This window comes from Sturnira hondurensis, unplaced genomic scaffold (genome assembly GCF_014824575.4).
Source record: "Sturnira hondurensis isolate 20B ecotype Veracruz unplaced genomic scaffold, ASM1482457v3 Scaffold0016663, whole genome shotgun sequence".
In the NCBI taxonomy this organism is placed as follows: domain Eukaryota; kingdom Metazoa; phylum Chordata; class Mammalia; order Chiroptera; family Phyllostomidae; genus Sturnira; species Sturnira hondurensis.
Window position 1 is genome coordinate 16,792,252 of NW_028089294.1, and position 15,152 is coordinate 16,807,403.

The window sequence follows — 15,152 nt, forward strand, 5'->3', positions numbered from 1 at the left end:
AAGCCCTAATCACCATCCCCCAACCTGTCCCTCCTTCATTATGTTCCATCTCAGGTGATGGCAATCCATCTCTCTGACTGCTCGGAGTAAGATCTTTGGAGACTTCCTCGATACTTTTCCTCTTCTCATACCCACACTCGACCTAACTGTTGGCTCTGTCTTCAGAATATACCCATAATGTGACCACTTCCCGCCATGTCTACCACCATCATTCTGATCCAAGCTGGATTAGTGAATTGGCCCATTAACGGGTCACCTTGCTTTTGACTCTTTCCCCCTTTAATTTAGCGAGCCAGAGCTATCCTGCTGAAACATCAGATCACATCACTGCTTTGATTAAAACCTTTCACGGGTTCTTCTCACTCCAAGCAAAAGCCAAACTTCTTACCATCAGCCCATGAGAAACTAAACAGGCTCCGCCCTCTCCCTGGTTACCCTCCTGTTCTCACTGTCTCCTCCTCTTGCCCTCCTGTTCTAGCCACTCTGGCCTCCAAGCTGTTCTCCAGCCAGGCTTGCTTCTGCCTGAGGCCTTTGCATGTGCTGGTTCCCCTGCCCAGAATGACCTTCCAGATACACGCTGCCTTTCTCCAGGTAGATTTCAGGTCCTTCACGTCACCCTTTCAAAGAGACTTTATCAAAGTAGCCTGTTTGAAACGGAAGTCCTTCTGGACCCACCCCAGCACTCCCTAACCTGCTTTATTTTTTTAAGACCCTACACACTCATTCTTTTGTTTTCTGTCTTCCCCTACTCAGCTGTCAGCTCTAAGAGGCAGACATTTTGGTCTATTTTATACTCCACTGTATCCCCATGTCTGACACATGATAGATGTCAGTATTTATAGTATTTATAGAACGTGGTATTTACTGGCAGAGTGAATAACGAGAACTTCCTGGTTAACTTCTTTCTGGTACATAGGAAGAATACGAAAGTAAGAAAAGTGGGATATCGTGGGCATCCTCAGGTCAAAGTTCCAGAAAAACAAACAGTGGTGGGCTGGGCCACAAGACCCCAGCCCTGGTGTTAGCATGTGGAGACTGAGAGACGAATTATGAATAAGGTATAGTGGTTGTGAAAACCCGCCCCACTTTGGGTGGGAACAAATGTTCTGGGGTACAGTGCAAGCAAGAACAAGAGGCGGGTAGAATGCGTAAGACAGGAGAGAGATTTGCGAAGATTCCCAGAGGGAAAGGACAAAAGATGGTTTGTGGTGACTCGTACAAACAGCACTTGCTTGTTCTGATTATATCAGAAAGCCCCCGAAAGCCCTGGCCCGTCCAGCACAGTGCACTGCCACTGAGTCACACGGTTCTCTGCGTGCCCCAAACCGAGCAGCCGACCGGTCACACAGTGGGTTTCAGTCTCGCTGTTTATAAAATCAGGGAGAAGACAATATTTGAGTAGTAAATCCACATGACTAAACTGTGCATTTTCTGAAGGCTGCCTTTAATACTGAAGTTTTATCAAGGCACTAGACAATCACTGGCCATCTTATTTTATGGAAGAATAGCCTTTTACCCACGTGGCAGACATTTGCTGAATGCTAAGGACACACCAGGTAGCATGCTGCCGCCACGAAGCCATGGGTATTTGTGATTTTGTTTTGGATAAACTGTTGTGTCTTTTTCGAGGCCTGCCAAGTTCGCCATTGTCAAGTGTTAGGTTGCTTATTTAAGCATAAAAAAGAGAAGAAGTTCACATTGTATTCTAATGCTGTGGGCCAACAGAAAGCGTATTATTTGGCTATCAGAAAACATAAGTATTCTACAACTTCCAAAAGCAACTCTGCTGATAAATCCAAGTGGATAAAAAGCATTTTATTGGTTTTATTTTTGTTTTTAAATCTACGGTGAAACATCATTAGCCTAAGAGACAGAAAAGACCTCCCACTGGTAGACAAAAGTGAACGTGTGGCCTCGGAAAACAGTTCAAGCTGGTACGTGTGCCTCCTTCTCGTCTGACAGAGTTCAATCGCTGACTCAGCCGAGGGAATTCACGTGCTGTTCAGAGTATTCAGAACACAGAGTATTGCAAAGAGACGTCACAAAAGAGTAGTTTCTTCATGGTCACCCAATGCAGAACTTTCCGTTCTAACCATAAAGGTAACTGCTGCCAAGGTATCTGAGACAATTTACAACCTCTGATCGATCCTAGGAATAACTGATGCAACTTTGGGGTTATTGTATAGATTCACGGAGAATCTGAAAATTGGTGGTGAAGTGACTTACGATAGAATTTAGAATTACTAAATCCCTAAATCTAGGTCTCTTGAGACAAGACACACTTTGAAATGCCAGGCCATTTTAAATGGTGCTTCCACGGCAATCCTATTGGAGGCGAACCATGGACAGTAACATGTCCAAACTTAACCTGGTCTTATGCTTGCTTTTACTGAATCGTAAAGGAAATAAGGGTTTAGTATCAATATTCAGGATGCCAAACAGCCCAAAGGCTCTAAAAAAGCCAAAAGGGCCCTTACTCTCCTTTAACTCTTCTTTTGTGTCTAAGTTATGCAACTGGCCCTTACGTGTCCCTCTCTGTCCGACATGTGATCAGTAGCTTGTATCTGACAGCCAATTCCGAATCTGCTGTCCCGTACACTTCAGCGCTGCACATCGGTGCACCTGTCACTACAGTTCTGTTCTGGGGCGATGGGCGTTTCACATGCACATATATGTATTTCTTCTCTGTATTACCAAACAGCCTACTCCATCCCTAATTTTCCCTAATGGTATCATCGTACAGCCCATATTTTCAACTTGTTTATGACTACATAATTAGACACTTTGCCCCAAACTGCTGAGTTCCGAACGGACTGACTCTACAGCATTGCCTGACTCTGATTTCGCAGTGGCTGACGTGATCATCGGTGACAGATCTTCCCCGTACCTTGACATGTCGCTTGAGCAGCCTGCATTCATTTAAAGCAGTTACTTCTCTTGACTCTCTTCTCACCCTCATCTTGGAATTAAGGGGTGATTGTCCTGCTTTTGTGATCTGGGGTAACAGCAGCCCGTGGTGTGTGGAAGGCAGCATGAGGGAATGGCTAAGAACACAAGTTTTGGGGTGCCATCCAGATTCCACCAATTACTAATCCAGACTCACAGCTCGAGTGCTGAGTCTACGGCTCGGTGCACAGCCCCTGCTTAGTAATTGTTAGCTGCTACTTCTAGTATCTATGTATTACACATTGAACTGGTGCTTCAAGAAGTCCCTAAGTCTCATCTGCAATGTATGGATCACTATCCTTATTACACAATGAAGCTGAGGCTCAGAGGGGGAGTTTGTAAAGCCAGGATGCAAAGCGGCCCTCGTACTATGCTCACTTCACTACTCGTTGATTCTATCAGTCTCTTTAAGGGATCTTCCCTTTTGGCCACTGCATTAAGACATCTCTCTTAAGCACATCTTTCATAATTTATTGTTCTTTAAAGGAAATTTAAAAAGTGACTATGAAAACAATTAAAATTACTCAATTTCAAAATGGGCAAAGAGCTCTAAAAAAATTTCCCATGCCTAGGACACACTTCAGGCCATTTAAATCAAGACTCAGGCATCAATACTTTAAGTTTCCCAGGTGATTACACAGAGTAGCCAAACTACAGAATCGCTCAGCCTCAACTTTTGCTGTTCCTGGCTTTGCACTTCCCCTCCAGCAGTAAGGACCTGCTTGCGATCGCTCCTCCCTCCTCCCGTGCTGTCCGTCTTTGTCAAACGCCCCACCGTCCCGCCTTCCCGTCTGCCGTATTCCTACAGGGGGAGCTGGCAGTTGTGTGCCCTGGGAGGTCTTCCCAAACCACCAATCTAAGGCTGAATTAGGCATTTCTTCTGTATTCTCTTGGTGCCCAGTAAATACCCACTGCTGTGATTAGCGTGTTTCATAATTATCTGCTTATGTGCCTGGCCCCCTCACAGCGCTAGGCACTCCGAGGCCAGGCCCACCACTGACGCCCACTTCCATCCTCTCAGCACACAGTCCATGTCGTGGCCCCCCGCGCCCAACATTAGTGGAACGGCCTTCCAGAGTGGAAAGAGGGTCTTTAAGGGAGGGATTATTTGTGCCAGACACCAACAGATGGGTTGACTGTGATCTGTGCTTTTTTACTAGAGGCGAAAGAAACCAGAAACGCAATCGCTTCGGTGAACACTCTGTCTGCCTCTGGTACCTCCACGCACACACTGCAATCGCTTTTGCACAGACTCAGACTTTGTATTAAAAATGTCTTAATTACATCTGCGATGACTACAAACTTGTAAGTTCTTTACTCCAAAAAGTTGGAGTAAGATTGTAAGTAACAGAATAGTCTATTATTATCTCCAATCGTATTTTCCTTTACTTCCCAATCACAATTTCCTTTGGTTTTGAAACATATGACGACGATCTAGGATCAATCGATTTCAGTCTTGACTTCTTAAGGACTTCTCTGGCCCACGTGATATAGAGCGCTCGCTGGCCTGTGCCCGGAGACTGCATTAAGGAAAAGGAGAAATTCCAAAGAAATTCAATCATGACTACATATACACAATCAAAATTAAGTTTTATAGGATGCTTCCAAAGAAATACACAATACAAATAATGTCGTTTGTGTCCTTTTAATAAACACACTTGCATAGTTATATTACAATTTTGTAAAAATAAAAACAGATTACCTCATGCCAAGCGTGCCCAGCATTTGCACAAATCTCAATACCTTTAATACTATAGTTTTCAAGACACACAAAATAAAATTTTAAGGCAAAACAGCACTTTGCAACAGTTTAATAATTTATTACATGACAGCAGCATCACAGCAGCATCCAACAACGCCACGTTAGGCAAACGTCTCTCAGAATTTCCATCACAGATTCTATTTACAAGAATTTGTAACCTGGTAAAATTCATTCTAAGGAATTTGGCAAATAAAGCTTTGACTGGAATTGGCGTTTCTTTCTCTACTTTTCCTCCCCCCACTTTCTTTAAACTATCAGTACTCACATTGCTTTTAAAACACTAAAATAGCAGTTACATTGCTTTAATAGTCCTGTTATTTTAAAATGATGCTCTAAGATAAAGTTTTAGAGGAAACTCTACAATGGGTAGGGTGGATTTAAATTTGCAAATTTTCTAAAAGGTCAGCTTTGGTTTTAGAATTGATTTTTTTCACTTCTGGAAAACCCATCAGATTTAATCGCATACTTTAAAAAGGATTATCAGATCTCACAATTTTTAAATAAACTTTGCCTCCGATAGGGCCCAGATTTTTTCAGCGGTGTTCCCATTTTAAAACTCCATGTTCCTTATAAACTCTTTCCTTTTGATGTTTCTTTCTGAGCAAACTGAAAGCTGCCTCACACTGAACAAGGAAACACATGGCTGAGTATGAGGTACTGCAAAGGACTGCGTGCACTTTTAAGAAGGTCAGGTTATTATATGTCACCCTATTTTATTTTTAGCTTTCTCTTGAATATGTAACAAAATACCTACACAAGGAGAGGTATTTCCATAAATACAGTAAATATGCTTTCCAGACCACCATTCGGCTAAGATGTGTCATGGAATTTAGTCCATAGGCACCTGATGAGTACGCTCTTTTCAAAGTGAGTACAGATGCTAAACTCTACCTGAATGTCATTCTTCATAATCTGTATCAGTGTAAAGTGATGATTTGCACTATAAAATACCTTTGAAATAATTTATCAGTACATTAGTAAGTCCAAATGCAAAAAAAGTAATTATAAAGAGAAAGTGTTACACCAGATCATGTGGCTAATTAGCAGTGTTCTGATTTCTGACTTCATGGTTTACAATGGACTTAAAGGAACTGTCCTTAATCTGAACCCAACTAATGGGCGCAAAAGCAGAAGTTCTGAAAGAAGGCGGGACCAAGTAATCTGCACAGCGCATATCAGCCCAGTTCATGAGGACTCGGCATTTGTACTGCCCCCTTTGGTGACGCAGGCAAGTCTGCTACTCCACCTACAGAGTGATATTATTGCTTTCCAATGAATGCCATTTTACAGAAGTATCACAATGATGCCAAATGCTAACAGTTGCAGTGGCCTGGTAACTACAAATCCCTACCCCAGGGAGCACCCATACATGTCGCCACACACCCCAGTAATGTGCAGGACTTTGGAACACAGACATTTGAACTTGGGGAGGTTCTAACTAAACTGCTGATTCTTTCTCAAGTGTTGTAAAGTTATGGTTTAGGCAATGTATGACTGAAATAATTCATAATGTATAGGCACACTAACATAAATATTGCACAAAATATGCTTTTAACTTAAACTCAAAAATATAGAAACGTTTCGCTCTTCTCAGAGAACTCCACGAGGAAGTAAGACTGACCATGTGCACGCTCCTCCTGGTAATACTCTGACATTCATAAACAGTAGATTGCACTGCGATCTGTAAACATTTGAAATTGCATAAACTCCTCATTGATTTTCCATAACAGTTTAACACTGCCCATTAAAACTCCTTTTTGTTTCAGCTAAGTAATCTCACATTTATTAGTTTTCAATAATGTTTACCATCTTTAAAGTGTTTCCATCCAAGAAAAAGTAAAATCTTATGCCAAAGTAGCCATGTGGTTGAGGAAGAGACAGTAGCCAGAGAACTCTGGATGTGAAGGCAGGCTGCTAGCCCTCGGCGGCCGGATGGACACAGAGGAACGCCAACTCACGCATCTCTCCTTCGCTCAGGTTCATTCCTGACCAGATAAAGCCTGTGTGCCTGCTTCAGGGGCATTTAAACTCTTTAATGACTCCTTCTGCTCTTTACTAAATGCACTAAGAAGAATGTCAACCAGTGTCCTTTTGTAACTTGGAATATGCGGTTGCCTAATTAAAATAGATAACATGAATTCTGACCTTAAAATGTATTGTAGATACAAAGGTTCTGCCTAAACTAGGGAAGCTTTCATATCTTGTGGTCAATGATGGGAGCCCTTCACTCACCAAAAGTAAATGACTTGGGGGCCATCAACTGCCTGCTGCAGGACGTGGTGCAGCACCTCCGTCGGCCCAGAGCACACGGAGGTGCTGAGAACCACCATGGCGCAGCGCGCACTCCTGGGCGCTAAGGCAGATGGAACGCACCCCACTCTGCACACACCAGCGGTGGGGCTCGGCACTCTCCTCGTCTACGACCTAAGAAAAGCTCCCAGGAAGTGTTATTGCTCCCACCCCAAAATACACAGAAAATAGATAACAGGTCATTTCCAGTTCTTGGCCTTAAACAAATTTAAATACTGAAGAGTGGCATATTGGAAAGTAACAAAGTAAACAGTACATACTTGGGGGCAAATCACACATTGAACCAATTAAGAGCCCACCGTGATTAGGATTAGATCAAACATAAGAGCAAAACATTAGCAAATTTTATCTGAATTCTGTGATCAATATACAAGTTGCAGCAACATTAGAAAGCACAACAGCCCACTCCACGCCAGGGAGAATAGTTTGTGCAAATAGTGGGTCTTTGTGTGTTTGAATTCCCACCATGTGAGGAAAAATTCAAGGTGCATGCTAATGACCTACAATTAACCAAATTAAAAAAGAAGAAAAATACTAAAGGATGCCAGAGTGAACAGCAGGGAAAGCCACACAAAGACCCACTATCCTTCAACTTGCTACAAATAAATTTTAACTGTAAATGAGAACACAAGGAAATAACCACAAGTGGCTCTAACACTCGAACGAAGTTAACGAGCAGGGCAGGAGGTATCTGACCAGGGCTGCCCGCCCGCCTGCACGCTAGTCAAACGTGGATAGTGGGTCTCTGGGGTGCTTTCCCACTGGAAGGCAACACTGGGTCCTACGAAAAGAAAAACGAGGAATAAAATGAACATAAAGCAAATTAAGTGGGTGAGAAAAAATTTAACCGATAACATGCAACATCAACTAAACAAATCGAACGATTATCCTTCCTGATCTGTGAAAAATACAGTCATGCGCCGCTTAACAGTGGGGCTCAGTCCTGAGAAGCGTGTGCACTGGGGGGCGGTATGGCCCTCACGAGTGGGCACTGGGCGTGCCAGCACCAACCCAGCCGGGGCAGTCCACTGCACACCCAGGTGGCCCTGTGCACCACCACCACGTGCGGGTCTGTTCTCCACCCAGACGTCATTATGCGGCACATGACTGTATCCTAATTGCATAAGAAAATGAAAATAATACTTATAAGGGCCCAAGAAACACAATGGTGACCTAAAATTTAACCAGTTTTTACTGACTCATAAACACCTAGCTGTTCTGCCTTCAGAACAGCTTTTTAAAATTTGTCCTTAATGTCTTAGAGAAGGCTTACTGGAGAAAGTGCTCTGCCACAGAAAAACAGGATAAACAACAACAACAAATCTGGAAAACCATGGCTTTTCACCGCAGACACGGCGAAAGCCACATGCACTGACATACCGAGTGCCTCCAGGGGTCTTGAGCCGAAGACCTTCCAGACCCATGGGTCTGAGAAGTGTCCTCCCCTTTCTGACGCAGGAGAGGCACCTCAGGTGTCCCTAACTAGTCAGGCAAACTGGGAAGGACTAAAAACTGCCAAGCCACCAGCGGGGCTCTAAACGGTCGCTCATTTAGGTAACCCAGGTTGTTACAATTTTCTTTACCATCTCTCCTGAGACCCTGCGATATTTGGAAATGTTCAAACCATAAAAAACTGGACTCCTCTCACCTCCAAATTCAGAAGTTTAGTTGTGTCACCTAAAGGACAGTCTTCTCCCAGGGTGAGAACTATCTTTACAAGCTCCAAAGTAAAAATAATGCACAAATATTTCAAAATTATAGTATAAAATAAACTCACAATACTTGCACTGAATCATAAGCATATCTCGGCTTTGACTGGGTTACCATTTATATGTTCTCAAAAACTAAATTAAAATCAAAGACTAAATCTATTACATAATTTCATAAGAATGATAAAAATATAAATTATGATGTATTTTTGTAAAAAAAAATCAAAGGGGTAGGAAGAAGTGACTATTAATGCAAAGGCTGGGTAACCACCAAGAGAGAATTTTTTGTAATACCGGATATCACACTTAGAGACCTGGATCCTCATTCTAGAAACAGTGAAACAGACCTCAATTCATGTACCTCTTGTGGCATGAGGTACCCATCTAAATAATCACCGAAGAATTAAAAAAAACAATTTAAACAGTTGTTCAAATTTATTGTAACCTGGATGATGTATAAATATGCGGGAAATAAGTGAAAAGGTGGCAAAATTAACAGCACTTATACACTAAAAGGCTACTTTCTAATAGGTAAATATAGGATACTTACTATGCACTCTTTACTAAGCTAAAGACGCCACTGCACTCCAACAAGGACTGTGGCAAAAAGAAATTGCAGTACCGACTGCTGTTAATACTGAAGAATCCATAAAAGAATTTTAAAAATTCAGATAAAGTCTAATAGTAAGATCTGAAGCTAGGAAAAATTATTTAAAATAAAGCCATATAATTTTTGAACTTGTAAAAAGTTCCCTCCTGCATGTTACTACTTTAAACCCTGGTACACATTTGCTAAGAGTGCGGAGTTCAGTGCCCGGCCCAGAACAGGAGTAAATGCAGTGCAGCCCATTAAAGCTTGGGCACTAGTTGAGAGGCAGACAGGGTCGCATTACTCACACTGTTGGCTTGGATCTGAGTCTGTCGTCATCTTAACATAGTTGGAAGGGAAGAGACCAGTCACCCCATTGATTTCTCCCTGCCACCAGTCAGGATCATCCTTGTTCAAAACATTGATGATTTGTCCCTTGGAGAAGTTTAGCTCATCCTCGTTATTTGCTACATAGTCATACATGGCAATCACCTGACACACTACAAGAAAAGGAACAAAATAACATTTTACAAATTAATTATTCGTACAAAGATGGCAGGTCAAAATTCCCCCCAAATTTAAATTACTCTAATATTAAATGTTAAATTAGCTCAAAAATTTCTTTTCATCTGCTCTCTCTCATCCTCCTTCTCCCATTCCATTTTACAAAAACCAGAACTTCCAAACTACAGTTAAAAATCTAACTGAACTGCTATGCTTTAAGTCTGATGGTACAGTAATTTCATGGTGAGAAATTTTAAGAACTAAAGAGGTTCACGAATCACTGAACAGTCACTGTTTCTACACAGAATGTTTTAGAAGAGAAGCTCCCATTATACCACACTTTTAGGCAGCAGCATAGAAAGGACTGTATTTAATATTTCTCAGTTAGCTGATCCGAAAAGTCGGTGCATGCTAACGAAAACCCTCCGTGATGAAACACAAGTCGACCCACTCCATACCAGGATGGAAGGCGGGCGTCGTTCTTTCACTGCTCGGACCCAAAAGTTTCACATGGCTGGCAGGGAACCATCCTTTCTGTCTTTTTTTGCCTCTGGCCTGTAAAATTAGCAAAATGAATGTGAAAGATCAGATTAAAAGCAATCAGTGAGACCTACACTAAAAATGAGGAAAACCCTAGGTAGTAGGGAATTTAACCTTGCTCAAGAAAGATCTGGTTTTTGTCTTTGGCTCCTGGGAGGTCATCCCTAAACCTCTGGAATGTTGTGACTGGTGAGTGCCTTAGTCTTCTTGGGGACCCTGACCACGGCAGACAGGCTAACAACGTGATTTACGGTGGGTGCTCTGGGTCACATAGCATGAACGGAACTGTGGGGAGACTGGAGACTCTGTTCAGCCATATACACAGCCAACTGTGTCTATGTGATGGAGCCCCAACAAAACACCAGACGCCAAGGTCAAGTGAACTCCTTTGCTTGGCGATCATCTGTAGGTGATCTTGCGGAGGCGAGTGCTGCTCATGGCCCCAGCAGGAGAGGACAGCTGGCAGCGCTGTTTGGAGCCCCCAATCCTGCCCCACACATCTTGTCCATTGGCCGGTTTGGATTTAAACTCTTTTGCTGTCATAAATTGTAACCATGAGTATAATACAGCAATCCCCCTTAATCCACGATTTCTTGTTCTAGTTTGTTACCCACAGTCAATTGCAGTCTGAAAACATTCAATAAGAAATTCCAGAAATGAACAATTCCTAAGTTTTAGGTTGCGTACTGTTCTGAGTGCACGAGGAAACCCCACAGCGTCCCCTCCATCACACCCCAGACGTGAGTCACCCCTTATCCAGTGTATCCACACTGCCTACACCACCTGCCTGTGGGTTAGTAGACACCCAGGCTACCAAATTCACTGCCACGACATCTCAGTATTTGTGTTCAAACACCTCATCTGACTTCACAAGGGCTGCAACGCACAAGAGTGGTGAGGCAGGCAACTCAGCTACACCAAAGGGAAACCGTAAAGTGCTTCCTTTAAATGAACAGGGTGAGTACCTCTCAGTAAGACATCTTGACAGAGACCGCATTCACATAGCTTTTATTACAGTACACTGCTACACTTGTTCTATTTTACTATTATGTGGTAATTGTTGTTAATCTCTTACTATGCCTGATTTATAAATTAAACACTATCACAGACATACATGTACAGGAAAAAACAGTAAACACAGGGTTCAGTACTATCTGCACTTTCAGGCACCCACTGGGGGTCTCAGAACATACCACCCTCGGGTAAGGGGGGGCCACTCTAGCTTCCAACAAGTCCTGTGAGTCCTTCTAGCCAATTACTGAACTTGAGAGTGGTCTTGGAGACCCCCAAACTTCAAATTGGTGTCAGAAGTAAGGCTGGTCTTGGGGAACCCTAAATTCTGCACGGGCCTTCCAGGTCGGTATCAACCTGGAAGACTCAAAGTGTGGCTGAAAACACTATTTGTCGAAATCTATTTGGAGATTTTCAGGCTCAGAGTTACCTATATGTTTTACACAAATAATATTTATAAACTAAAAAGACTTTTCTAGAGTTCTTCTTTTTCTTTTTTAAGAGTTCTTCCAATAAGCTCAAGTCAACACTTCAAAGGGCACTGTAAACGCCTCCTGGGGCTTTGTGTGTCAATCAGGAGAGACCACCGACAGAACTCATAGGGGGTCGTGTTTCCCCGCTTCGGTGGGCGGATCTTCAAAGCAAATGGGAAGGTGCGATTTCAGGGGGTTATTCAAGAAGATACCGAGTTTTGAACATGTTCTTTAGGAGTTGTAAGACTAATTTGTGAGAATAAAGCTATATTTACCCTCCTTATTATAATTATGTATCATCAATCTTACATGAAAACACAGCTACTGTAGCTCTCCTCATCTTTTTTTTAAAAATCCTCACCTGAGGATATGTTCCCTGATTTGAGAGAGAGGGGAAGGCAGGGGGAGAGTCAGAGAGAGAGGAACGTCAATGTGAAACCTGAGGATATGTTCCCTGATTTGAGAGAGAGAGGAAGGCAGGGGAGAGTCAGAGAGAGACCTCAATCCGCTGCCTTCTGTACACGCTCCGAATGGGGATCAGACATGCAGCCCAGGTATGTGCCCTGACCGGGAATCGAACTCGCAACTTTTGGTGTACAGGACAATGCTCCAACCAGCCGAGCCACCCGGTCAGGGACCCTCGCATCAGCTTTTAATCCTAAAATGCTGCTTAGTTTTAAAAAGCAAAGAAATTTTCGTAGAGAGAAAAAACTGTATCAAAACATTTGCAATAACTGCCTCTGTCAACACTTTAGGGACCAAACCCGGCCTCACGTCTGCTTGCACGTCCTTTCCCTGCACTGATGTCGCAAACACACAGACCATGTCGGACAGCACAATGGGCAGCATTTCCTCAGTACACAGCATGGATTGTGCAGTTTTCTCCCACAGGCCACACTGTGAGCCTGGGGTCGCCCCAGGAGAAGAGACACTATACTTTCCTTTATGGAGCTGTCTGTGGTTTATTAAAGCAGGTATTATTGAAAAACAGTTACGTCTTTAGAGAGAGTTACTCTGCATATTGTTACTAATATCATTCCAACTGTGCTCAAAATAAACAGTGAAAAGACTAGGGAGAAACATTACACACTAAAATGCTAATACAGATTACCTCCTCGTGGTATGATTATAGGTGATCTGAAATTTTTATTAGTTTTATTTTTAATGTGCATGCAATACTTTAAAATCTGTCTTTAAAATCTTCAAAAAATTGATAGACGCTATTTCAAGATTATTATTACCTGTAACTCCCCTTGCCACCATCCACTTGTGTTTTTCTTTAAAATTAGTATTAACTGCCCTGGTGCAAGGCTAAGTTGTTCAGCACCAGAAGCCACATATGCTGAAGTTACTTGAGCAATCTCTGAAAAGAAAAGAAGAAACTATGAATTCAAGATTATGAAATGCTTCAGTAATTTCCTTACTTCTTTACTATACATACCAGGTTTCTTGTTTGATGCTCCAGATTTGCCGGCACTCCCAAAACTCTGTAAGGAAAAGATACACTGTTTTATCACCTTCTCAAAATCCGGATGTAAGAGTACAAAGCTTACTAGGAATTAGAAATATCTAATTCCCATGATTCTTGTTTCTTTAAATGAAGAGCAAAATGACAATCAGCCTTGCATTAGCCAAAAAACTAGGAATCCAACACTTGCAGAGAGACCTGGTCCGCTAACGGAGTGCAACAGACACCAGTGACTGCGGCTGGCGCCCACCGGCGCTGGCACCCACTGGCACTGGCACCCACCGGCACTGGCAGGAAGAGCTCGTTTCTGAAACTCTCCTGAACATTAAACATCTGTCTGAGCCAAACACACCCCATTTATCGATGGGGTCAGCACCACATACAACCCATGTTCAGGCATTTGTGTTTTGCTGCATAAGAGGCAGTTTTTCTTAAAAAAATTTTTTTAAGAAAAACCCCCAAACCTGACCTGAGAACAAAAAATCCTTACACCAGCAACTACAACCTATTTGATTTTACAGGCTAAGTTGGGTTAATCACACTTCCTCTTTTTAGGAAATGTGAATAAGAAATGGGAAGAGGTGGACATTTTTTCTGTTCATGGATGCAGCTGTAGTAACAGTACTGAAGCAGAGTTGATGGTAGTCAAGAGCTAACATTTTTTGAGCAATTACTATGTAATCAGCACTGTTGTAAGAGTGTTATATATTTAAATTCACTTTGAGAATTTTCACAATAAACAACACTACATAATTACAATTGTCCCCATTTTACAAAGAAGAACTCAGGCACAGAAAGGTGCAGTAACCTGTCTAAGGCACCTGGCCTCTGAGTGGTGCAGCCAGAAGTCAACCCAGAGTCTCAGTGGTTTTCTACTGAGGTTTGTGTGGTTTGTGGATCCCTGGGGGCTGTCCTTGAGCCCCGTTTCAGGGATCTGGGAGACAAAAGCTGTTTTCACAATATAGGAAGACATTATTTGCTGACGCCTTAGCAGGAATCACGGCAGCAATGCCAAATTGTACTGGTATCACAGTATTCTTCACAGCCATGTGCTCCGAGCAAAACAAACAAGGCCAGTTTCACTTAAGAGTCTCCTTGATCTAGCAGTAAAAGATTTATTAAATCTTAATCCTTAAATACACATCTGTTAAAAATTCTGTGTGACTAAATGAAGTATGCTTAAAGCGTTTCTGCTGCATACTCAAGTATGACGGTTGACTCAAAGAAAAGCACATGTGTGATTAAACTGCAAGCTAAATTAGCTTTTTCATGGAACAACGTTTTTATTTGGAAAAAAAATGAATGACAGATTATTCAGACTTGGGATTTAGCAGACCTCAAAAATGAAGTAATAAGCTTGTTACTTTAAGAAAAGTAGCTGATGGCCCTGGCTGGTGTAGCTCAGTGGACTGAGCACAGGCCTGAGAACCAGAGGATCGCAGTTCGATTCCCAGTCAGGGCACATGCCTGGGTTGCAGGCCAACTCCCAGCAGGGGACGCTGGAAAGGCAATCATACACTGATGTTTCTCTCCCTCTCTCCTTCCCCTCTAAAGATAAATAAATAAATAAAATCTTAAAAAAAAAAAAGAGAAGTAGCTGATGGATTTTTGCCAATGATGAAATTCAAGCTTTGAAGGGAACTCTAAAATTTTGGAAAACTTCTATCTACCACCATGAGCATGATTTAAAAGATTTTTCTATGAGATCAGTGGTGATGCTGACAATTTGTTTATATTATGTAATGAAATGTGTCAGTGCAGGAACTGTTTGTATAACTCAGTGATTCAGCATTTCCTAAATGCCCAAGGAATGATGTTACTACACAACGCTAGGGAAAAG

At 42.3% G+C, this 15,152-nt stretch overlaps 1 protein-coding gene across 1 annotated transcript in view; it reads right to left on the minus strand.

The window, feature by feature from the left end:
* The window catches only part of ITSN2 (intersectin 2), a 116,729-nt gene that overhangs the window by 21,971 nt on the left and 79,606 nt on the right, over positions 1–15,152 (minus strand). Inside the window, exons 26-29 of the mRNA XM_037066805.1 lie at positions 13,286–13,331; positions 13,086–13,207; positions 10,279–10,375; positions 9,625–9,816 (exon numbers count right to left, since the gene is read on the minus strand). Of these exons, the coding sequence (XP_036922700.1) occupies positions 9,625–9,816; positions 10,279–10,375; positions 13,086–13,207; positions 13,286–13,331 (457 nt within the window). The remainder of the gene's footprint in view (positions 1–9,624; positions 9,817–10,278; positions 10,376–13,085; positions 13,208–13,285; positions 13,332–15,152) is intronic.